At 44.6% G+C, this 23,581-nt stretch overlaps 1 protein-coding gene across 2 annotated transcripts in view; it reads right to left on the minus strand.

The window, feature by feature from the left end:
* Positions 1-280: 280 nt before the first annotated feature.
* The window catches only part of snx13 (sorting nexin 13), a 45,991-nt gene continuing 22,690 nt past the window's right edge, over positions 281-23,581 (minus strand). Inside the window, exons 2-25 of one of the 2 annotated variants that reach the window (XM_015955869.3) lie at positions 21,049-21,161; positions 20,873-20,975; positions 20,611-20,700; positions 15,916-16,037; positions 15,709-15,827; positions 15,463-15,567; positions 15,287-15,375; positions 15,110-15,193; positions 14,900-15,038; positions 14,720-14,808; positions 14,531-14,630; positions 13,165-13,358; positions 12,923-13,027; positions 12,669-12,839; positions 10,459-10,528; positions 9,806-9,948; positions 9,621-9,728; positions 4,591-4,701; positions 4,285-4,446; positions 1,373-1,444; positions 1,152-1,297; positions 997-1,065; positions 805-917; positions 281-734 (exon numbers count right to left, since the gene is read on the minus strand). In XM_015955869.3, the coding sequence (XP_015811355.3) occupies positions 514-734; positions 805-917; positions 997-1,065; positions 1,152-1,297; positions 1,373-1,444; positions 4,285-4,446; positions 4,591-4,701; positions 9,621-9,728; positions 9,806-9,948; positions 10,459-10,528; positions 12,669-12,839; positions 12,923-13,027; positions 13,165-13,358; positions 14,531-14,630; positions 14,720-14,808; positions 14,900-15,038; positions 15,110-15,193; positions 15,287-15,375; positions 15,463-15,567; positions 15,709-15,827; positions 15,916-16,037; positions 20,611-20,700; positions 20,873-20,975; positions 21,049-21,161 (2,838 nt within the window). In that variant the 3' untranslated portion in view covers positions 281-513. Of the gene's footprint in view, positions 735-804; positions 918-996; positions 1,066-1,151; positions 1,298-1,372; positions 1,445-4,284; positions 4,447-4,590; positions 4,702-9,620; positions 9,729-9,805; positions 9,985-10,458; positions 10,529-12,668; positions 12,840-12,922; positions 13,028-13,164; positions 13,359-14,530; positions 14,631-14,719; positions 14,809-14,899; positions 15,039-15,109; positions 15,194-15,286; positions 15,376-15,462; positions 15,568-15,708; positions 15,828-15,915; positions 16,038-20,610; positions 20,701-20,872; positions 20,976-21,048; positions 21,162-23,581 lie in introns of both variants that reach the window. The other variant, XM_070556048.1, reaches the window with a different exon arrangement.

Consider the following 23,581-nt stretch of genomic DNA (forward strand, 5'->3'; position numbering starts at 1 on the left):
TTCAACCCAGTGCTTTTGACAGTTTGCTACCAAAATGATATTTTCTAATGAACAAGTGCTTCTGCAGCATGTGGGTACGATTGATTCCAGCCGTATGGCTCTGAGATGGACGACTGAAGCAGGAAGGTAAGGCAAGGTGTGGGATTACACTAAGAAGTCCTCCGCTTTTTAAAAACTCTGTTGTCTGCTCTCTGGACCACAGGGAAGCAGCTGGACACAGATAAAGCTCAATGCAACAAAAAAGTCCCCCAAAAAAGGGAAATTATAGAAAAAAAGAGACTCCATGTTCAATCTTGGTGCAAATGATCAGGTTTGGGTTTGCTGTTGAGTCAGACGAGTTCGGCAGAGCTGCTCCTCCGGTTCTAATTAGTCAGACTGCAGGAGTGTTATCCACCCACAGGAGTGTGTGAACAGAGAGGGCTGGGCAGTGTTCACACCAAGCGCCCCTCACACACCCTCCCTTTCAGGCCTCCGCCCATCTGTCACGTGTTCTGATGCTGCCGTCCTTTCCTGTCACCTTTTGAGCTTCTGGCTGAATCTACGGATCCGTGGCGAGCGGGAGTGCAGCTTGACAAACAGCTCAGGGAACTTGTACTGGGGGAACATGGTTTCCAGGAAGCCCTCCAAAAACACGTAGACGAGTCGTCGATTCATAGGCTGGTACTGAAACATGTCAAAGACGCGGAGGATGCCCTTTCTGGTGGTGTCGGCTCCAATGATGTGCTTCAGCTCATCTAAGGAACAGAGATAGTACTCAGGGGTGTGTAACAGTGTGTTACAGTATGACTCAGCGTACATGTTCACCTGGCATGATGCCCAACAGGCTGGTCTTGGCAGCTATCCGTGTCCTCATTCGGATGCACTTGTCCCGGCGGGGTGGAGTCTCAGCTAGAATTCCATTAGGCCAGTAGGAATCCCTGAACGCACATGGAAACAATTACTCCAGATTCCTCAGAGGAATCAAACAAATCTGAAACCAAAGTGAGGGAATCCTACCTGAACTTCTTCACGTAATCAGACACCTGCTCGGGTGATGTCAAGTAGTCCACATGGTCCACGATTTTCCTTCAGAAACAGAAAACTAGATGAAAGTTGTGCTCCTTGTGAAGCAGAATCCTCCCGAGCGTGGGGGAACTTTGTGAGTCTCTGACCTGTTGATTGTGTCACCATAAGTGGCTCTGATGAGCTGCTGCAGCAGGTTCTTTATGTTCCTTCGCAGCCACTGGTTTTTCTCCTTCAGATCAAACACCTCGTCCATTAGAAGCAGCATCACTCGTAACGGGATGTTATCATCCACCTGATCACACATTTACCGTTTTACCAAAACGCAAAGAGAACAGAAAGACAAACGTCCAGCAGGTCAAAGACTCACATTGTCGTCAAGCTGGGCGGAGACTCGGCAGTGTTCTGGGTCGATGTCAGACTTGGGAAGGAGTGGAGGCACCTAGAGCAGAAACAGGCTGGTGTTAGGTCACCTAAAGCAGGTGCAACAGGAAGTTAGCCTAGACTCCAGTGGGCTTGGGTGGTATTACTGTAGTACCGTATACACCCGGAGCAACGGCGTCGTTCCACTACAGTCATGGAAAAAAAAAAAAACTGCCTACGAGGGTTAAAAAATAAAAACAAATAGATGATAAAGATAATTTAATGTATAAAATGGATGCATGGCTGGATTTTCTGTTTTACTTAAATAGTTTAAAATGTTTTGTCCAAATCTGAGAGACATTCCATAAAGTTTATGAACGTGATGTCATCACGTGACAGCGCAGAGACGGCGCTCAGAGAGAAAAACGGCAGCTCGCGCACCAGCTGACTTGGCGTCTAAAACCAACACAACTTCTGCAGTTTGGGAGTTTTTTAGGTTTGAAACAAACTTAAAAGGAGAGCCGGTAAACACTGATGAGGTCACTTGGGCAAACAAAAGACGACTGCGAAAGACGCACGCCTGTCGACACCGCCGAGGAGCGCGCCGTAGCCGATTCTACTCGCCAATAGGAGGTGGGCGTTAATTTCAGCCGGCCAATCAGTCCGTAGTGTCACCTTGGTCCCCAGTCAGACCACCGAGGAAGACGTCTGAAAAAAAGTCACTGCAGAATGGAAAACGCACCGGCCCACACTGACCCAGATATGGAAGCAGCTTTTCTTTAGATTGACAGCATCTCTAACCGCCGGTGTCCACATGCAGGTTCGGGGGTTGCCACCACGACACGCACCAAACACCCCGTGGTCACAGCAATTGTGTCCACTCAGACTCAATGTCCCCTGCTTCCCTCAGGACGTGTTCAAAATTCTTTCAGAGGTGGGAATTGAAGCTCTTTCTGACAGGAGACTCCACCAGACGTTCCAAGCAGATCCTCACAATACATTTAGGTCCGCCAAGTCTGACCAGCATCCTCCCCAACCATCAAAGCCAACTCACCACCAGGTAGTGGTCACTTGACCGCTCTGACCCGAGTGTCCAAGACGTGGCCGCAGATCAGATTATGAGATGACGACAAAGCCGAGCGGCAGCCTAAGGTATCCTGGTGCAAAGAGCATGGACACCTTTATGCTTGAACATGGTGCTCATGGACAATCCATGATGAACACAGAAGTCCTGTAACAAAACTCCGCTCAGATTCAGATCAGGGGGCCATTCCTCCCAAACACACCTCTCCAGGTCTCACTCGTTGCCCAGGTGAGTGTTAAAAGTCTCCATGGAGACCAATGGAGTTACCAGAAGGAGCGCCCTACAGCACCCCCTCTAGGGACTCCATAAAGGGTGTAAAGACTGATGTACAAACAGTCAGAACCCGTCCTCCCACTCAAAGGCAGAGGGAAGGGCCCTCTCTTTCAACGGAGTAAACCCCAACATACACCAAGATGGGGGCAAGAAGTATGCCCTGCTTGGTGCCTCTCAGTGGGAGCAACTCCAGAGTGGTAGAAAGTCCAACCCTTCTCGAGGAAACCAGTTCGGGAGCCAGAGCCATGCATCGAGGTCAGTCCGACTATATCTAGTCGGAACCTCTCAACCTCACACACCAACTCCCGCTCTCAGATTCTTCTGCCTCTTGGAGGGTGCAGATGCTTTTCTTTCTCCTCCCTTCTCTTGCAAAGGCTCTTTGTGCTGTCTGTCTCCACTCTACATTGTTTCTGAAATCTGGAAATTACTAAAATGTGGATCTGGTCAACTGGACTTTCAACACGATTGATGACAATGAGATTGGCGCAGGGAGCGCCTTCATGTCGGGATGGAATGCACCTGGTTTGGATTCCTGAAAGAGGTGGAATGCAATATGCCTTTCCCAGCTTTCTGTTGAGGATATTGAGGGTGTATGGATTTTTGAATTTCTGAATACCGGATTTCTGCTTTTTGGCATGGGCAGTTATCTGGTATATCAGAAATTAGGGACGCACCGAAAATTTGGCCACAGAAATTTTTCGACCGAAATGACCCAAAAGTGCATTTTCGGTTTTCGGCTGAAACACCTAAATCACAGAAACAACACAGCCGAAACTGACCCTCAGATGAACCCCGTTTTCATTTAATCTCGCTCCTCCCTCTTGTGGCAACTTGCTCTTTGCTTCATTAAAAATAGTACATTCATAGGGGTAAGCCTAATCCTGATTGGGAATCACTGGTTTAACCGGTAAAGCACCACAAAATAAATGCGAGTCACATAAAAAGCAGCTGATGACGTACGGTAGTGTTCTATACTGAACACTTAACTACAGTACATCATGACCTCAGGTAGCCAGTCAGCAGGGGAGGAGCTACATCAGCAGTGTGGAGATGCTCCCAAGTAAACGAAAGTAAGGCTGACTGTAAACTATTCATATTTAAGTAGCTCAGTTTACTGTTTGTACAGTTATTGTGTCAACACCACTTCTTACAGTAACAAGTAATCGAACAAGGACCTCTTCTGAAACCAGTCATCAGATTAACATCACTGTGTTCCTACATTTGTCATTTTCCAGAGTACACACACGTACTTGCTTTCTTCATGCCTTGGTGAGCGGCGTCATGGGTGTGATAAATCAAGTTTTTTAGCATGACGATAACACACATGTAACTGACACCAAGCTACACAGTAGAGGGAGGAGAGAGAGCCAGCTAAGGAGGACGATAAGCCTTGGAACGTCATGCTTCCTTTTTGCTCTCATTAAAACGCCCGTTTCAGCTAAAGCTGCCAAACAGGAGGTTAATGCAGATAAGTGACTGCTGCTACACCGCATTCATCTCTTTTTTATTTCAGGCGACCGGAGCAAAGATGGAAGCAGCAAGGGTCTAATGTTCAGACACACCTTGAATATGGACTGTTTGATGTCCTGACCCAGTCTTTCTGACATCCGGCCCATGTTGTCAGAGACCTTGGTCATGCCCTCGGTTAAACTGTCCGGTAGCGATTTTACTGCGTTGGACACGTTCCTCATGGAACTCCGCAGCGGGTTCACAAATGTGTCCATCTGAAAAACCAAGAAATTTTAGAGAATTTAGTTTTATACAAGCAGAACAATTCTGTTTAAACTCCGTGATCGTATTTTAAAAAACATTTTTAGACTTTTAGTTATTTGGGAGACAAAAACAAAAAATGACTGTGAATCAGAGACCTTGCGTGCAAAGTCTCCTTTGCCTTTGCTGTAGGGCTTGTTCTCCAGGAAGTCAAAGACATATGGAATCAGAGTTGGACAGGCCTTCACCATCTCTGGGTTTAGCAGCAGCTGAAAAGCGCACACGCGTGCACACACACACACACACACACACACGCACACACACAAATTACAGATACAGTGGGGCAAGAAAGCATTTGGCCACTGACTGTCCACGTTGTCCCACTTAAAAGATGAGAAGTCAGTTATAAGTACACTCCAACTGTGGTACAAAATCCAGGAAATCACATCTTATGATTTATAAAGATTTTATTTGTAGATAGTTATGAGTAGGAACGGGATGCAGAAAGTATATTTAGGGGCGGTCTTGCACAGAGACTTCTCTAAAATGTTTAAAGTTAATTATGACCCTCTGAATATGGCGATAAAATCAGATTTACAAAGACGTTTTTAGATTTACATTCTAGAGTTGATTCAATTAGATTAAATATTCTCCCAGGAAGGCTCTACGTATTCCAGTGATTTCCAACTTTCAGACCTCAGAAACAGTTTGTAAAGTGCTGTCAAAATACATTTTTGACAGTTGAAGAAAGATGGGATGATCTTCCTCGTTTACGAGAAAATTATTGTGCTGCACATTTGAGCGCATTGATATGTTTGTGTTCCTCAGAAGACACTACAGAATGGAAGGATGTGGAGGGGACAGCTATTATAACAATACCAGTTAAGGCCTTATTATCAGATTTTAAATAGCAGAATATGATCAGTTTGACTGACGAGCCTATTTGTCTTGGATTTAGAGGAGCTGATTCTCAACCTAGCTGCTTCACACTCTGCTGCGAACCACTCCAGCGAATGCCGGAGATCACATTCTGATGAAGCAAACAGGATCACATCATCTTCAAAAAGCAGAAGCCCGATATTCAGGCCTCCAAAATGGATCCCCTCAACACCTTTGCTGTGCCCAGAAATCCTGTCCAGAACAGCTATGAACAGAATCTGTGACAAAAGGCAGCCTTGACTGAGTCCAACTATCACTGGGAACGAGCCCGACTTACTGCTGGCAATGCATAACAGTCCATATCAGAAGGCCTGGCAACCCCCACAGGATGCAGTCGAATGCCTTCTACAAATCCACAAAGCACATGTAGATATGTTGGGCGAACTCCCACGCACCCTCCAGGATCCCCCAAAGGGTATAGAGCTGGTCCAGTGTTCCACAGCCAGCCAAGTGGGAAGCAGTGATGGTCAAATGAAGCCTCATGAACCAATCAGGATTTCCAGCTAATTGGTCTCCAAAACGTTCATACTCCAAGCTTCATTTGCTCAGCCCTATATAGAGACATCTGCTGGTTGGTGTTGAAACATGACAGCCAAGTCATCATAAAAACATCAAGTCAAACCTGTAATGTGGTTTATGCTTATGCTCATAAAGCTACTGCTTCATTCAAGGAAATAATTTTGGTTTCACAAGTGGGGGGTTACACAAATGAGATCTGGTGGGGTGTCCGTGATCTTGTTTTGGAACGGTTTTTCGGCATAAGGGAAAGGACGGCTGATCTGTTTAAGAAAGGATGAGTGGGGCCGTGTGTAGTGAGATTTTGGGCAAAAGCCTCCTTTAATCAGGGACAGCGTTGAAGATAAAACGTGGCTGAATTATCCAACAGGAAAATGGTGCCATTTCCACTATTGGATCTTCAGGGTTATTTAACCCATGCACGTGTCTCCACTTCAGCGGGAAGGCTGAAGTGATTTTTTCTGGGCAATTTCCAGGAACCAACAGAGAGCCTGAACAGGGGTAGGTACTCAGAATGACCCGGTAGAGTCACTGAGCAGAACTTGTAGTTAACTCACACTAATTCATTGCAACTCAGTAGGAAATGACATCAGCAGATGTCACCAAAACAACCAAACAGCACTGGTAACATTGGAAGAGTTGCTGGTGAAGCGGAGTAGAAGAAAAATAAAATAAGCAGCATTCATGCTGCATTAAAGTCACCATTATTAAAGGGAAACTGCAGTTTTGGCCTGTTTTTAGCACCCCCTAGTGTCCATTTAGTAGAAGTGAAAGCAAAACGTATCTCTTCACTGAACGTTCATATTTTTTAACCTCTTAATCCAACAGCTGAAACAGCAATTCTTCACTAAATAAAACAAATCAGCTGTGTTCATGATCTAAAACACGCAGGAAATGTGCTGGAAGCAGACTGCTGCTCCAGGTATGTAAGCTAGAGTCCAACAGGGAGAGGACCGGCACTCTGAAGTTGCAAGTGCGGTATTCAGGTCACAGTGGGCGATGGGGTCTGAGAGACAGTTCATTAACCTTGTAAAAGGGTCATTTTAACACACTGGCTCAAGAAAATAATTTTTAAAAATATGAAAAGGTTGCAAAGTATCCCTTTAAACTCCCAACTAGGGTTGTCACGGTGAGCAAATCTAACCTCATGGTGATTGTGGCCAAAATGATCGCAGTATTTTTTTTCTAAAAGTGTTGCATATTCAGACAACTAAACAAACCCTCTATGGCAGGAAAACGTTGTCCTCAGTTTGTGTCTAAATTTAGCATAACATTTGTTATTTTGTAATTATGTTTATTTACATTTTTCCCCTTTAGTCTTTAAAATATAAAAATTTGCCCATGACCTTTTATTTTTGTCTGTTTGACGTCATCGTTTTAAAAAAGATGACATCAGATGATACTCGGTACTCAAGTAGCCTTCTAATCAAATACTTTTTACCCTTGAGTAATTTCTTGGACAGCTACTTTTACCTGAGTGAAAGGTGTTGAAGTAGTGCTGCTCTACTCTACCCAGCCTCGCCTGTTTACTAGGGCGCCCAAACTGTTTAAGTGGTACAAAATAAAAATCTACATCTCCCACACCTATTTAATATTTCATGATAACTATGTGTTGTTGGTCATTTTGAGGGTATTGCATGTACTAATTATAGCACCAGAAACGTGTTTTATTTTCAGACCACTAAATAAACCCTCTAGCAGGATACCGTAAATCCTCTAATACAGGCCCGGGCCTGTATTTTACTCAAGCTCATCAAGCTCCAGGCCTTTATTGGAAGGAGGACCAGTATTAGAGGCAGGCCTCTATTTCTATTTGAGCAAAATGAACTAATGGTTTGCTGGAGCTTTTGACAATTAAAATTGCGCCCACATTTTCAAAGTTAAACACATTTCTTTCAACAACGGTAGTTTCTGCTTCAGCCCCCCCCCCCCGCCCCGCGCAGCGGCCGCAAACTCACTGATGCGCCTGCAGCCTCTCAGAGTTCCTGCTGCTCTAAACATTAAAATAATTATTTCATTTTCTGTTCCTCACTTCTGATGACCTTCAATGGTGTCTGTTTGTTGCAACCACCAGGTACAAAAACTAACTTGTTTTTATTTGACTATTTTTCTGTCCTGCCTGTTTATTATCTTCCTGCATCTCCTCTCACTCCTAAAGACAAACTGCTACCTGGGTTCATATATATTCACCTTATGAGTTACCTTTGAACTGCAGTTCTAAAAGATCTACTGACCGCAAAAACAGCGGAGTGCTCCCTGCTTGGCGGCCGCATCAGTAATCGGTGCATCACCGGAAGACAAGGTGATGTGCCCCGCTCCACAGCGAAACGCATCAGGCGCAAATAAAAGACAGAAAACATTAAAGGAAATGAACCGACATGAACGATTGCGTGTCAGTACCGACGCTCTGGCACAGCGCGTTGCTTCCAGACGCGCAGGAGCTTGTCACCTGCTGACAGCAGGCTGCTGTCTTTTCCGAGGGCTGCATCTTGCCGGTCATTATCACGTGACAGCGACTAGTCGATGACAGGCATAAAAAGTCACTATAGTGAAGTCGACTAGTTCATTCAACCCCTGCTAGTGCTCCCCAGAGTGTTCTGCAGCATAATCAGCACGTTCTCTTTGAACTTGATATCAAATTTTCGCCTCCTCTTCGTCTCCGCACGGTTAGTTACCCTCGCGGTCTATCACTGGCAAATCAAAAGTGAGACAGATGATACAACCGCCCCCGTACTTGCTTGTTACCACATTCCACCCGGCCACAATAAAATACCGGCCATTATTCACCTCCACCGACTCCGACACCGGCCAAAATATGATACCCGGCCGTTTACTGAATACAGGCCAATATTAGAGGATTTACGGTAGTTGTCCTCGGTTTGTGTCCTTCCAGCGAGCTTTGCAGATTTGGGAAAATGTCATCACGCAGTAATCGTTTAATTCATAATAATGTGGTGAGAGTCAATCTATTACACTGGCGACCAGCTCTTATCTGCCCCCTTGGGAGCCCCATAATGCATGGCATCATTTCAATATGGGGGTGTCTGTGACATGGTTTACATGCTGGCAGTGGGCGCTGCGGCTGCACTATAGGGCGATTTTTTGCATTCTCCCTCAACCTAAAGTCTTTACATCAAGCATTTCAGCTAAACCGCTAACGTTAATTTGCCTTGCATTGACGGTAGTTGTGGGTGATGGTCACGCAGATGTGTCATGAGATTTGAAGTGTTGCTGCCTTTTGCAGACACTTGTTTCTTGAACGTTCTGCAAACAAGATAGCCGTCTTCTATCAACTGTCCATCTGCATTCTTCAAATATCCAAAATATGCCTGTACTTCTGACACTGTCATCTTTGAGGGCTGATAGATGTCCTGACCGCTGTTGTCTCCTCCTTTGGTCATCATTTCTGCTTCAAGAAAGTTTTGGTTGCAAACTACAAAGTGCTCACATGCGGCAAATTCAGTGGATGAGACAGTGGCTGGTAAGGGTCACGGCCGCGAAAATCCACTGAGATAAGACGGTATATATTTTTACTGGGGTTTACGGCTACACCGGTAACCGTGAAATCCCTACTTCCAACACCAAAATTCACAGCAAGGATTTTTTATTTTATTTTTTTGTAAATGCTAAGTGAACCTTTGACGAAAATTACAGACCTCTTAACTTTTTCACTGGCACAATTGGTGGCTGACAAATATTTTTGGACATGACAAATTGAAACAAGGCTTTTTACCTGTAGGTAAGCATTAAGATCTTTTTTTCTCCTCTCCAAAAACTCTCGGTCCATGTTGTTGAAGGTTTTTTTCCCGGGCAACTTGAGGATCGACGACAGGTTCTCAAACTAGAACAACAAATACATTTATGGAAAGGGAAACATGCAAAAGGCTGCTCTACATCGACTTAAACAGCTTAAATCACCTGTCCAGTGATTCTCAAGTGGAAGTCGTGGAAGTCTGAGTAGCGCCGGTAGGTCTTCCAGGAGTCATCGCTACCGTCTTGGTTCCTTCTGAACACGGTGATGGTGTACAGTGCGTAAGTCTTTCCATGATCGTTGCAAACCCCTGTGGCACCCCAGAAGCCAGGAAGACAAGTATCAGCTACCTCACCCCACAATAAATCCCAAACAGGGGAGTTGAGGATGGGTTGACGAAAGGCGGAGAGCAGAAAGTGTGTAGGGCAGGAAAAACAAGCCAAAGAAAAATATATGAAGATATAGGGGAGTAACAGTGTGATGGAATGACATCACATGACAGAACATAAAAACAGTGCTCTGGAATAAAAAAAATAAAGAACACTAAGTGTGAAAAGAGAAAAGGGTACAGAAATGAGGAGCAAAGGAGGTAAAAAAGAACATGCATGGAGGGACTGGAGGGAGTTCAGATCCATACAAACTCAGTTACACATGCACTATCAAGTCCTCAACAACCCCAAAATAACAATATGCACAACCTACAAAGAAATCTGTGATATTTTAAAATAGGGTTTAATCAAAATCCCTGCAGAGACTTAAATACCTTTGAAAAAAACACACGCGTTAATCATTCTGACTAAACTTCATTCATTCTGTGTACCTGTGTCAGAGATAAAGGCATGTAGCTGCAAAAACTCATCCTGGCAGGCGTTGGTCAAGTCATCCAGTGACTGAAATCATTAAAAAAAAAAACACGCACATCAGCATGAACCGACGCGACCATAAAAAAAAAAGTCCTCATGCTGCACACTGCTCCAAAAGATAAAGGGAACTCAAAAATAAGACATCCTAGATCTGAATTCATGGAATATTCTTATTAAATACGTTGTTCCTTACATAGTTGAATATGCCGACTACAAACTCACACAAAAATTATCAATGGACATCACATTTACCAACCCATGGAGGTCTGGATTTGTTGTCACACTCATAATGGAGTGGTGGATCCAACTGTGATGTAATGTCCTGAAAACAGGTCAAAATGAGGCTCAGTGGTGTGTGTGGCCTCCTCGTACCCGTATGACCTCCCTACAACACCTGGTCATGCTCCTGATGAGGCTGTGGATGATCTCCAGAGAGAGCTCCTCTCAGACCTGGACAGTCTGTGGTGCAATGTTGCATTGCTGGATGCACACGATGAGACATGATGTCCCAGATGTGCTCAATTGGATTCAGGTCTGGGGGGGGGGTCAGTCCATAGCATCACTGCCTTCGTCTAGCAGGAACTGCTGAAACACTCCAGTCACACACGAGCTCAAGCATTGTCCTGCACTAGGGGAACCCAGGGCCAACCGCACCACCATATGGTCTAACAAGAGGTCTGCGGATCTCATCTCATTACCTAATGGCAGTCAGGCTACCTCTGGTGAGCATATGGAGGCCTGAGCATCCAGCCAGAGAAATGTCACCCCACACCATCATTGACACCCCGCCAAACTGGTCATGCTGGAGGACACTGCAGGCAGAACGTTCTCCATGGCATCTCCAGATGTCACGTCTGCCGTGTGCTCGGCGTGAACCCGCTTTCATCCTTGAAGCAGGTTCACACTTGCAAAAGTCAAACGTCCTGCACGGTGTTGGGCTGTAAGCACAACCCCCACCTGTGGACATCGGGCACTCAAACCCCCCTCATGGAGTCTGTTTCCGACCATTTGAGCAAACACAAACACATCTGTAGCCCGCTGGAGGTCAGTTTGCAGGGCTCGGGCAGTGCTCCTCCTGCTCCTCCTTGCACAAAGGTGGAGGTAGTGGTCCTGCTGCTGCGTTGCTGCCCTCCTACGGCCTTCTTCACATCCCTTGATGCACTGGCCCGTCTCCTGGTAGCACCTCCATGCTCTGGATACAAACCTTCTGGCCACAGCTGGATGAGCTGCACTTCCTGAGCCACTTGTGTGGGTTGTAGACTCAGTCCCATGCTACCATTAGAGTGGAAGCATCGCTAGCATGCTAAAGTGACTAAAACATCCACCAGAAAGCAGAGGAACAGAGAAGTGGTCTGTGGTCACTCACCACCTACAGAACCACTCCTTCACTGGGGATGTCTCGCTAATTGCCTATAATTTCACCTGTTGTGTATTCCATTTGCACAATACCAGGTGAAAGTGACGGCCAGTGTTGCCTCCTTAGTGGACAGATTGATTTCACAGAAGTGTGACTGGCATGGAGTTACATTGCGTTGTTTAAAGCCTAATTTATACTTCATCAGCTCCACGAGGGAGAGTCAGGCACGGACGGAGACAATTTTCCCTCATACTTCTCCGTCTCCTGTGGAGCGTTGCAAAGCAATTCCCCACCAGAACAACAGAGGGCGGAGCGCGGTTCTGGTGCATCCTGTCAAGTATCCGGTCCCAGATACTGTGTTTATATATTGTTTGTTTTTTTTGTATTTGAGACTTTTAAGATGAACAAATTTGTCACTCATCCTCCTCCACCTCTTCACACGCTCGCCACCTCTAAACCCACGTTCCCCGTCGTTTCCGTCCACGAATAAAACACTTGCTGTGTATCTTTTCACTCCTCCAGTCACCGGGAAATAAAACGTTCATATTTTTAGAGTTTTCCCGCCAGGTACTCTTCAAGCTTCCGCCAGAGGCGTCCTGACCAATCACAAGCTTGCGTTCTCCATCTCGACGGATGGATGTTTAGAAAAGAGAGCTCGACTACGTCTTGCGAGCCTGTCGGAGAGCCCTCGAAAGGACGGATAATGCCGTTGCGTGCGTGCGACCGTCCATCCCGACGCAGAAGTATAAATTAGGCTCAGGTGTTCCCTTTATTTGTTGAGCAGTGTAGTTTTTAGAGGGAGAGAGGTACCAGGTTGAGGCTTCCTGTGGGGGAGCCGTTGAAGGACTCTCCATCCCCGTCGTCAGAGCCTCTGTAGCTGGGCTCTTTCAGCATGTCCAGCTCAGCCAGCATCCGGACATAGAGAGGACTCTGCTTGAAGGACGGGTAAAACCTATCATCTCGCAGCATCATTTCGTACACCTGAAGGATAATGGGCATGACTTGGTACCAGGAACAAATAAGAATAGTATTAAAATAGCTTAGAAAATGTTTTTATGCTTTACCTTTCTCTGAATTTCATCAAATATCTCAGGTGTGGGGTCATCTTTCTGCAGCTTCTCTCCCAGTTTGGTCACCAACACTTTGTCGACCTGCACTCTGGGAGACGCCTATTAGAGAACAGACACTCAGATTAGTGAATTTAAAGACAGGAAGGCAGAAAGAGTTAACAGACATTTAACTTTACATTTACTCTGCTTATTCGTTTTAAATACTGCTATTTTAAGAGGGTTCATGGTCCTCCCACCTTGTCAGAGAGGTATTGTTCATAGACACCCAGAGCAGCAGCCCGGAGCAGCCCCTTTGTGGTGCCAGGCTGCTTGTTTTCATCTTTCTGCCAGCCCTCCATCACCATCAGCTGCTGCTGCGCTGTCACTCTGTATCCTTCCACAGTGAGCCAAAAGAAGAGCTCTGCCTGAGCTCCGGCTGCCTGCATGAAGTCTGCAGCAAAGAGACTAAATCAAACCTGGTCCAAAGGCCCAACGCAAACTTCCCCCAGTGTGGTCTGATGATGTAACTACAGAAAAACAAGGTATAGTTCCTAATGCTAAGGCCCTTTTCATGCGGGTGAGGTTTTAGGTGAATATAGAGGTGATCTACACAGATGTCTGGGATTAGTTCTGCTGAGGGATGGGTACTGAATTCGGTACATTTTAAGGTACCGACCGAATTCCATAGTACCGACCGAGCACCGATTCACGTCATTTCAAACTGTGCCTTGTTTCGGTACCCGTCCTTCATAACGAAAACTTGCCTAGACAGCTGCGCATGCGCAAGAGCGTTATGTCGTCGCTCGCTGCAAACCAGTTGTAAACAGAGCAGCATGGTAGAAAGAACGCACGCTAACGCTTGGGTCCACTTCACTAAATGTGATGGGTAACTGGGTGATGATGAAACCAGCGACAACGATCTAAGTGAGACATCCTCATCTTAATCTGCTCCGGTAGGTAAATATAATTAGCTTGATATGTTAGCTTCCGTTTCGCTAATGGTGCATTCGCTTTCTCCTCGGAACTCCGAATTCCCGACTAGAAGAACGCACTCTAAAGTTTGGCTTCACCTTACTAAATGTGACGGGTGATTGGGTGAAGATGAAACCAGCGACAACGATCTAAGTGTGAGGCATCATCGTTTTAATCTGCTCCAGCAGCTAAATAAACTGTTTAAGATAACGTTAGCTTGATATGTTAGCTTCCATTGCCACCGTTGTTATCAGTTCATGGTGCGTTCGCTTTCTCCTCGGAAATTCTAACTTCCCAGTAGGAAAAATCAAATGAAAAATGACGGCAAAAGGAATGAAGATACACAGTAAATTTAGTTCACAGTAAAGATGTTTGCTTCAGTTTAATTATCAGCTTATAAAACTACAAGGACGATGTTAAAATACAAACAGTTGTATGTTATTTATCGTGATATTTATCAAATATGGTTATAAATTGAGAAAAACATATATTTAATTATAAAAGAGAATTAAAATAATAAACACTCAAAAGTATCGAAAATTGGTACCGTTAAGTACCGGTATCGATTCGTAGGTACCGGGAATTAGTACCGGATCGATTCAAATGTCAAAGGTACCCATCCCTAGCTGAGGCCTCAAGGTCTTTACGTACCCATGAAAAACTGCAGCGCTATGTTGTGAACAAGGATGTGATCCAACGGGATGACGCACAGTTTTCCAAAGTTAGCTGCTAGCTTCAGCGTATCCACCTCCTGCACAAGATGGAAAACAGTCAAAAGCTGCAGACTGAGCATAGCGAGTTAAATGTTCCCCAGTAGAACGCTTTGAGGCAGATCCTCACCTTTCCAGACTGCAGCCTCTGGATTCTCGTCTCACACACCTTCTTCACAAACAGAAGACTGTTAATCTGGTTCTTGATCACATTGATGTCTGCACACCAAAGGGTCACGTGTTAGTCAGGTAGAAAGCTTGATTTTGTCACTGACATGTTAGATTTGAGTGTGTGAGAGAGGACGCCTACCATCTCCCGCTGTATCCAGAGAGCGGAGATACTGCAGCTCCTCCAGCACCTTGTCTCTAACAGCTTCCAGCTCAGCGGGCTTATCTGTTAACTTCAAGATGTTCATGAAGGCTTCGTAGTTACAGCTGCTGTCCCGAATCTAGACACGGATTTGGCATCAGTAGTTTCATTATTAATATGTGATAAGTTGGCTTGTACTGGGATCCTTACCATCCAGATGACAAACTGGTTAATGTAGTCGGGATCACTCAGCTGGTTGATCAGAGGGAGTAGCACACCATAAGCCAGCACCTCCTAAAATACACAGAATGTTCGAGCAAACAGTTTGCACCACAACGTGTCGTTTCTCTCCTCGCATTTTCCAGTCACTCACGTTCGAGCACTTACCCGTAGGAAGTATCTCATGCTCTTGTTGTGGAATTCACCAGGAGGTAGTAACAGGTACAGAAGCAGCTCACACAGGTCACGGAGAAAACCTGACACAAACGTTCACGTTTCACATCTCACAACGGCAGAACATTTCAGGTGAAAGTGCAGAAAAACGTTGGGATCAGCGCGTTCACCTTCTTCATCTTTGTGTGATGTGCAAACGACATCTCGACAAATCTTCCTCTCCATCTCCACCTCTGCCTCAAAGAAGGAATCAACCATCTCCTCTGTTATGTCCTCTGTTGGGATATCACCCGTTACAACCGCACATTTAGTACAAAACCACCTCATCTTTATGAGTGATGCCATGTATAATAATAAGTGAGCTGCACGGAGTTCCCTGTGGAAGCAGGTCAAACATCAGACACACAAAGCCGTACTCTGCTTGTCTTCTCTGTCAGCGAGGCGATCCTGGGCTTTCCTGAAGACACGTAAATGGGTGGCAAAGTCGTCCACCAGGCGAGTGGTGAAATAAGGCTGCCAGTCCACCTCTTTGGACCTAGACACATAAAATGGTATGATTTGTTTAAAAACAAACAAACCAAAACCCCCATTAGATTCCAGATACGAGGAAATGTGTTTTGCACCGCGTGGAAAAGTGGATGAGGGCAGTCTGTAGCATCTGTCTGATCTCCAGTAAGAAGGACTCGTCTTCACTCAGAGTGTAGTACCAGTACTGGATGTAGTCTCTCAGTGCAAACTGGATCACCTGAACACAAACGAGAGGGATGCTAAATGCCGAAAGAACTTTGATTAAAGGCTAGATCACGATAAAATTGATGTACTGTCGCGGCCTTAAGCATGCTAGCCCCAAATGTGGGACATCTCTTTAAAAGAATGTTTAAAACGTGGATTAAAGGAATCAAATATGGATTTGTGATGATCTGTGTCATTAGATGCAGAATAATTTAGCTGCTGTGCTAACTTGTAGCCTGTGTTAAAATAGCGGTCTGTTTTTAACAACAAAGGTCAAAATTAGGTTATTTTCTTGCTCGAATTGAGTTTGTCAGATTTTTTGTACAGTTGGTTTTATTTTCATGAAACAACATCTGAGGCAAAAAGTGAAAAACAAAAACGTTTTAACAGGATGCACACAGTCCTGAGATCAGCTGAAATGATAAGTGGGTTGTAGACCATGTAGAGCAGTCATGTGACCATCACTAACTGCTGTGTTTGCATTAACTCTCTAAGTTTAGATAGGAAAATCACAATGATGACAAAGCAAAAAACGGAGCACGTCACTCCAGTTTGGCTTCACTTTTCATTTTAGAATCCAGTTTAAGGCATTTAAGCCTCTGCAGTCTTGTTCCAGTCACCTCTGGGCTGTTGGTTCTGCACTCGCCTTCACCCTCACAGCTCAGGGGTGACGGGGCTTTTTCAGTAACAGCCTGTAGGCTTTGGGCTGCCTCTACAGATTAGGTTGGCAGCTTTGTCCTGCTTTAAATCCATTTTGAAAACCCATTTTTATGCTGTGGCGTTTAAAGGGACACTAGGCAGTTTTGGCTTGCACCCCCTAGTGTCTGTTTGTAGAACAAAAAAGCAAAACTTGTCTCCTCGCTGTGCATTTGTCGTTGTAACACATTCATCTCAAATATATTTTTAACCAATTTCTAAATTCTTTTTCATATTTTTACATTCTTTGTTTCTGTGAAGCGCCTCGTGATTTTTATCTTGAGAGGCGCTATAGAAATGATATTTTCTTCTTCTAATCTAACAGCTGAAACATCTCCCAGGCCTTTATTAGTGTCCACAGGAGCAATTCATCACTAAATTAAACAAATCAGCCGTGTTCATGATCTAAAACATGCAGGAAACGTGCTGGAGCCTGATCACGGCGCCAGGTACATAAGCCCAGTATTTTCCAAGTCCCAACAGACTGGCTGCTAGTCTGAAGTTGCAAGTGGAATATTCTGGTTACAGGGGGTGAAAGGGGCTGGGTGACCTTTCATTAACCCTGTAAAAGGCCATTTAGCACACACTGGCTCAAGAAAACTATTTAAAATATGACTTAGTTGCAAAGTATCCCTTTAACATTGCATAAAAGTCTATCTTAGTATATTTTATGATGTGTATCATTGTGTGTTTTTTAATTAAATTTTAATTCTGTAAAGCACTTTGGTCAGTTGTATACTGTTGTAAGGTGCTACACAAATAAAGTTGACTTGGCAAAAGGCGCTGAGCTCCTCTTCCTCCTCAGAAATGGTAATAATCAAACAATCACTAACTTTAAAACATACAAGCAAACTCAAGGGTTTCTGCATAAATGTTAAAGTATATCGCAATATTGTTGCAGTAAAATGACCATGATATTGTCACAATATTGTACAGTACGTTTTGAGGTAAGTATCACTTTTCAGGTCGCCCCACTGGAGCATAGCAAAGAAAACTACACAGACCATGATCCTTTGCTTCCTTGTCATTGGCCAGTACTGACCCTTTGCACCGACGTCACCCAATCACATGGGTCCACCATGTTGGACGGCAAAATCATGTAAACAGCGAGCGACACGAGTATTAAACAAAGGGAAAAGTAGAGCCTGAAATTGTTTTTGCGGTTAAAACAAAAACAAAACTCCAGCATTCCTTCAACTAGTTCATGCCCAGTTCAGTTATCAGAAGAAGTAGCGCATCTAGCCGGGGGCTCATAGAGAGCGGTTTGTTAACTAGCTTACCAGCGTTAGCTTACGTTCTCTCTGCAGCTGTTCACCAATGTAAACATGTTGCTGACTTTGCCTAAATTCACCCCTCTGGATTTATAACTTTGTTATAAATAGCGTTTCACTTTACACCAAAGCTGATTGTTAAAAAGTCCAGATCCCTTCTGTTGCTGGTGGTGTTACCGGGTTCAGCTAGTGCTCTCACACCGGAATGAGAAGATCTCTGAATGCCGACGCTCATATAAATAAATAACGTCATTTTAACACACGCAGTCATATATAGGAGCTTTAATATTGTTAATAATTGTCTCGCTTTACACTACAGTGGACGGAGCGCAGCCTCCGTGGTGAAATACCCATCCATCAGGCAATAACTCGTATAAACACATCACATTTATCCCTGTCCCTGTCTTCCTCGTGAAAATAAACTAACGTTAATTTTACCCGGTAAAAACATGTTCGCTGCAAATCTGAGGCCAGCTAGTCCGCTTGATTGATTGATCGCTGCAGTTCATCTCCGTCCTCAGTCTCCATCAAAGTTATTAAAAAGAAACAACGAGTTAAGTTTACTTCCTTGTCTCTTAGTGCAGCCAAGTTAAAACCATTTTACTGTCAAATCAACTAAATAAAAGCAATAAAAGACTACAAACTGGCTTGTTTTGATTACCTTCACTGGAGTTTCTACGGGTGTAAACGGTCTTTTTGCCGTCCATCATGGCGAAGGGGGCGGTCACATGAGTGGCGTGACGTCACGTGCAAAGGGTCAATATCAGAGTAGGGATTGGAGCAGAGCTGGACTTGTTCTGTGAAGGGACCACTATCTCACTTTGCTCAACTCTGATGTGGTGGAGGAGTAATGCGGAGCAACACCCACTGCTGTTGTCGTTAGCCAAGATGCATCTTCATATACCAGCTACCTCAGTAGCTAGTGAAGGGGAAATGTCATCACAGCAGGGGACATTGTAACTGCTCAGAGATCTGCTCTCCTCCTCTCAGATGTTAACATGCTAATCTTTCTTTAAAAACAAACAACCTTGAAACTGGATTAGAACTAGCAGAGGCTTACCCCAAAATTCCACTACCTCCGCTCCGCCACGAACTCCGAAGCAAAATTGGTCCCGTTGTAGTCAATCAGAGCTGTTCCACCACTGCGGCCGCCGTTCCGCCATCCGGCAACAATAGGATCGATTCTATTTTTGCCGGACGCCGGAGCACCTCCGCTGTCAATGGACAGAAATCACAACCGCCCAACAGGAAAGGGACTAAGCACAACTTCCGTTATTTCACAATAAATCGATAAACAAAAAGCGTTTTGTTTCATATGCACCGGTTTAACAACTTTTAACAACTATCAATGGCGGCTGAACTTTAAATGCATAAAAATAAGCCATAAATACAGTTTCTACTATCAAAGTAGTCACACTTTGTTGATCCAAACACTGCTGACCTCTCAGCACAAATGATGGGCAGATTAAACAGTTCATTTTGATGCTTCTCCCACACAACGGGTGTTTGGATCTAACTTCCGCGTTTATTGCTCGGACTGTATCACAAGATCTCGAAAATCCCGCGCATGCCTGTTTGCGCACCTCAGGTCTCCGCACCGGAGCGGAGCCGTTGTAGAGCGGGTACCAGTAAAAATTGAGTTCGGAAGCGAGCGGCTGCGGAAGGCGGGCGCGGAGCGGCGGTAGTGGAATCTTGGGGTTACTGTGGTTTACCTACCCGATCCTGTTTGGTGATCCTTTTATTTATTGACTATTAATGACTAAGCAGTTTTGTAGTGCCTGGTGTTTCATTTATTGAATGGGCTGTTTTAAAATGCCTTTGACTGTTTATTAAGTACCTAGGTTGCCTTTGCTTTTATACATTTGCATTGAGTTGTTACTTGAATTTAGCACTTTAGCATTGGCTTTTCAAAATGTCATAAATGAAATAAAAGTTAACGACAGATTTACCAGTGACCGGTCAAAGCAATTTCTATTGTGAGTCTCATCATCTTATCTTATCATGAGCCTCCCTACTAAATCGTATGGTGAGATTTGGATATCGTTACATCCCTCCTCCGTTTCAAGTCGGTACTTAAGGCTCACTTTTACGACCAGGCACTTTTAAATCCCTGACTTTTATTATTTTACTATGTGTCTTTTTATTGACCGTGATTTTCTGCTTTGTTGCGTATTTTATTGTTGACCGTGTATTGTTTTATATTGTGTTTTTACTTTTATTCTGTACAGCACTTTGGTCGGCTGCCATACCGTTTTTAAATGTGCTTTATAAATAAAGTTGGTATGGTATGATATAGTATTTTAATCTCCTTGATATGATGCAACACAAGTCGGCTAACAGGTCATTTCCCACCAGAAACACCAACTAAAAAAACTTCAGTAGACACAAAGACCTACAGAGTGATTACTTCTCTAAAGCTTGCGGCCACCAACGTCTAAAAAGTCTGCAGTGTTGTGCCTTAGTGCTAATCCTGTTATGGCCTGTTAGCTCTTACACGTTGTAGAGTGTCTACTAGCCGCTGATACACCTACGGACCTCTGTCTACAGCTACTAACCCCAACCCTAACCCTCGTGGTAAAGATTTCATCACAGGTAACAAATCCACAGTGAAATAAACACCTGTTGTAGTGGTTCATCAATAATACTAGAGCCAGTCAGTCTCCTGTCGATCTTTATAGGCTTGTTCTCCAGTTTCATCTCCTCCAGTGTCTGAAAGTCACAATAAAGAGAAATTAGTTAAATAAGTAAAACCTTCACTGGTCATTGCAATGCTTGCTAGCTTGGTTTATCATCATCTGCATTGTTTCGCTGATGTTCTGACATCAAAATAATCAGTTATTTATTTAAGAAACCACAACAAGCACCGGCCCTGTCCTCCTACCTTCTGTATTCCAATTTGCGTGGGTGGCAAGTAAGAGTGCTCGCATTTTTCTAGGAGTTTCTCTGAGTTGATCTTTCCATAAAGCAAAGTGACTGCAAAGCCCCTGCAACACAACAAAGGATGTTGATCAGAAATTACTGTAAAATCAGTTTTAGAAAGGTTTGTGTGAGGCTCACCCGCCAATAAAGCAAAAGATATAAAAGGCCAAGTAGAATATGGCAAAAGGTCCAAAGGTGACGAGGAACAGCACAACCCCGAGGCCCCCCCATCCCCAGATGGACAGACTGGCCTGGAACACATAATAAAAAATAGAATTAAAACAGACATTTATTCTTTTATTATTCTCAAAATGCTTTGATTTTTTTCACCCATCCTTCTTGTGTTCATCCCTGCCTGACTTAAACCCTCCTGCCCGCTCTGCGTCTGAGGTAAAACGTGTTTCACTGGTTCTTTGCGCAAAAACAAAATGCTAGGAGCATGAAAACACTCAGCCGATTTGTGTGTCCAAACATGATGTCACCCAAAGAGCAGGAACACCGGTGTAGAGACTTTAGAGCAGGCACAAGGACTCTAGATGACATGTTGTGATATTAAAGGCTGTGTGTGAGTGTGTGTTAGGGATGCACGGTATTAGGAAAACCTGCGATGCGCAATAAGAGATTGCGATGATGAAATGATTTGCAATACACAAATATTTAAATCTGCAGTGTTTGTCTTTATTCTGTGTGTATACACACTTTAGACACACTGCCATCCTCAAAATGAAAGGAAATCATGCAAGTTGACATGATGTTTATGTATTTAGCAGACGCTTTTGTCCAAAGCGACTTACAAGTGATAATCGGCATGTTGCCCTTGAGGCTAACAACAACAATAACAACAACTTGACATCAGTCATGGAGAGGAGGGAACAAAGGAGTGGACGGTAGAGGGGGGTCGGGTGGGGGGGGGGGGGGGGGGTGCTAGTTTAGAAGATGCTCTCTGAAGATCAGGGTCTTCAGGAGTTTCTCGAAAATTGAAAAGGAAGCCGCTGTTCTGGTAGTGCTTGGAAGGTCATTCCACATTTGTGGAACGATGCATGAGAAGAGCCTGGATTGTCCTGAGTAGGGCTGTCGCGGTTGAGGAATTCCCCCTGTGGTGATTCAGGGTGGCTTAATATTGCGGTGTGCGATATTATTGCAGTACTATCTAAACATAATGTTTACACATTTAAAAAAGGTTAAAAATTGCCGTGCCTTCTTTTATAACACTTTACTGAATGCAGATCAAAGGGCAGTAACAACACAGATCGCAGTAATGTTTGTTTCTGCGACAGTCGGAGTCCGACTGAACTTAAAAACAACAAAATTCAGGAGAAGGTTAAACTTTTGAATGCAAATTTGGCTGCAGCATCTAACAAATAAGAAACAAGTCCCCATTTAATTTAGTTGTTTAAAATCAAGCATAAAAAATTACATGTACCGGGCGCGGGGCACTATCATTTCACTTTCACTTTCACACACACGAATGACGGTGATTTATAGCTCGGTCACGTCCTTGTTACCCACAAGGAAAACCAGCATGTTAACCATATACGGTTTGAGAGAGGATCTGAGAGGGGTGGCAACATTTCCAGCAACACTGAAAACCCTCTCGGATGGTGCGCTCGTTGCACTAACACACACGTACCTGCGTGCGAGTAAAGGGAATCTCTCCCGGTTGTTGCTCCACCATGTCAGGGGGTTTCTTTAGGGTGGGTGCATTCCTCCTGCAGGTAGCGAGTGAGCTCCAGCTCGGCTCAAACTCTCTTCGGGACGGTTGCAGAAGCAGTGCTTGTCCGGGACTTCAGCAGGTCTCCGAGCGTTTATTTATTTGTTTATTTTTTGCCGCTGGTGGCAGCTCTGTCTCGGCCAAGGACTCTGGCTGCGCAGCAGCTGACGTACTGAAAACCAAAGTGCTCCCAAAGGAGCGAAGTAACGTTTCGTTTTGATACCAGTGCAGCCATCCTTCTCAACATACATCATTGAGTTGAACCAAGTTCAGTAATCGCGGTGGCCCATGATGCAGCGCGGTGGGCTTCTTCATATTACGATATTTCATTTTTGCGGTTACCGTGACAGCCCTAGTCCTGAGCGTGGTGTAGGCACTGCTAGCAGACGATCCTGCGATGACCGGAGCGGCCGGGCCGAGACGTAAGACTTTGCAAGAGGATTCAGGTAGATGGGAGCCGTACCATCTCGGACTTTGTATGCTCGTGTTAGCAATTTGAATTTGATGCGTGCTGCTAGCGGTAGCCAGTGGAGCTCAATGAACAGAGGGGTGACGTGTGCTCTTTTAGGCTGATTGAAGACCACGCTCGCCGCTGCGTTCTGGATCTCACAGTACAGGCTGGAAGACCAGTTAGAAGGGCATTGCAGTAAACGAGGCGGGAGATGACAGTAGATTGCACCAGGAGCTGGGTGGCATGTTGTGTTAGGTATGGTCTGATCTTTCGTATGTTATACAGCACAAAGCGGCATGAACGAGCAACAGAGGTAACATGATTTTTAAAGGTCAGGTGTTCATCAATCACAACACCCAGATTTCGAACTGCCTTTGAAGGAGCCAGAGATAGGAAGTCATTTTGGATTGAGATATTGTGCTGTATGGATGTTTTGCTGGGATGACAAGTAATTCAGTTTTAGAAAGGTTGAGCTGGAGATGGTGGGATTTCATCCATTTTGATATGTC

This window comes from Nothobranchius furzeri, chromosome 11 (assembly GCF_043380555.1).
Source record: "Nothobranchius furzeri strain GRZ-AD chromosome 11, NfurGRZ-RIMD1, whole genome shotgun sequence".
Taxonomy (NCBI): Eukaryota; Metazoa; Chordata; class Actinopteri; order Cyprinodontiformes; family Nothobranchiidae; genus Nothobranchius; species Nothobranchius furzeri.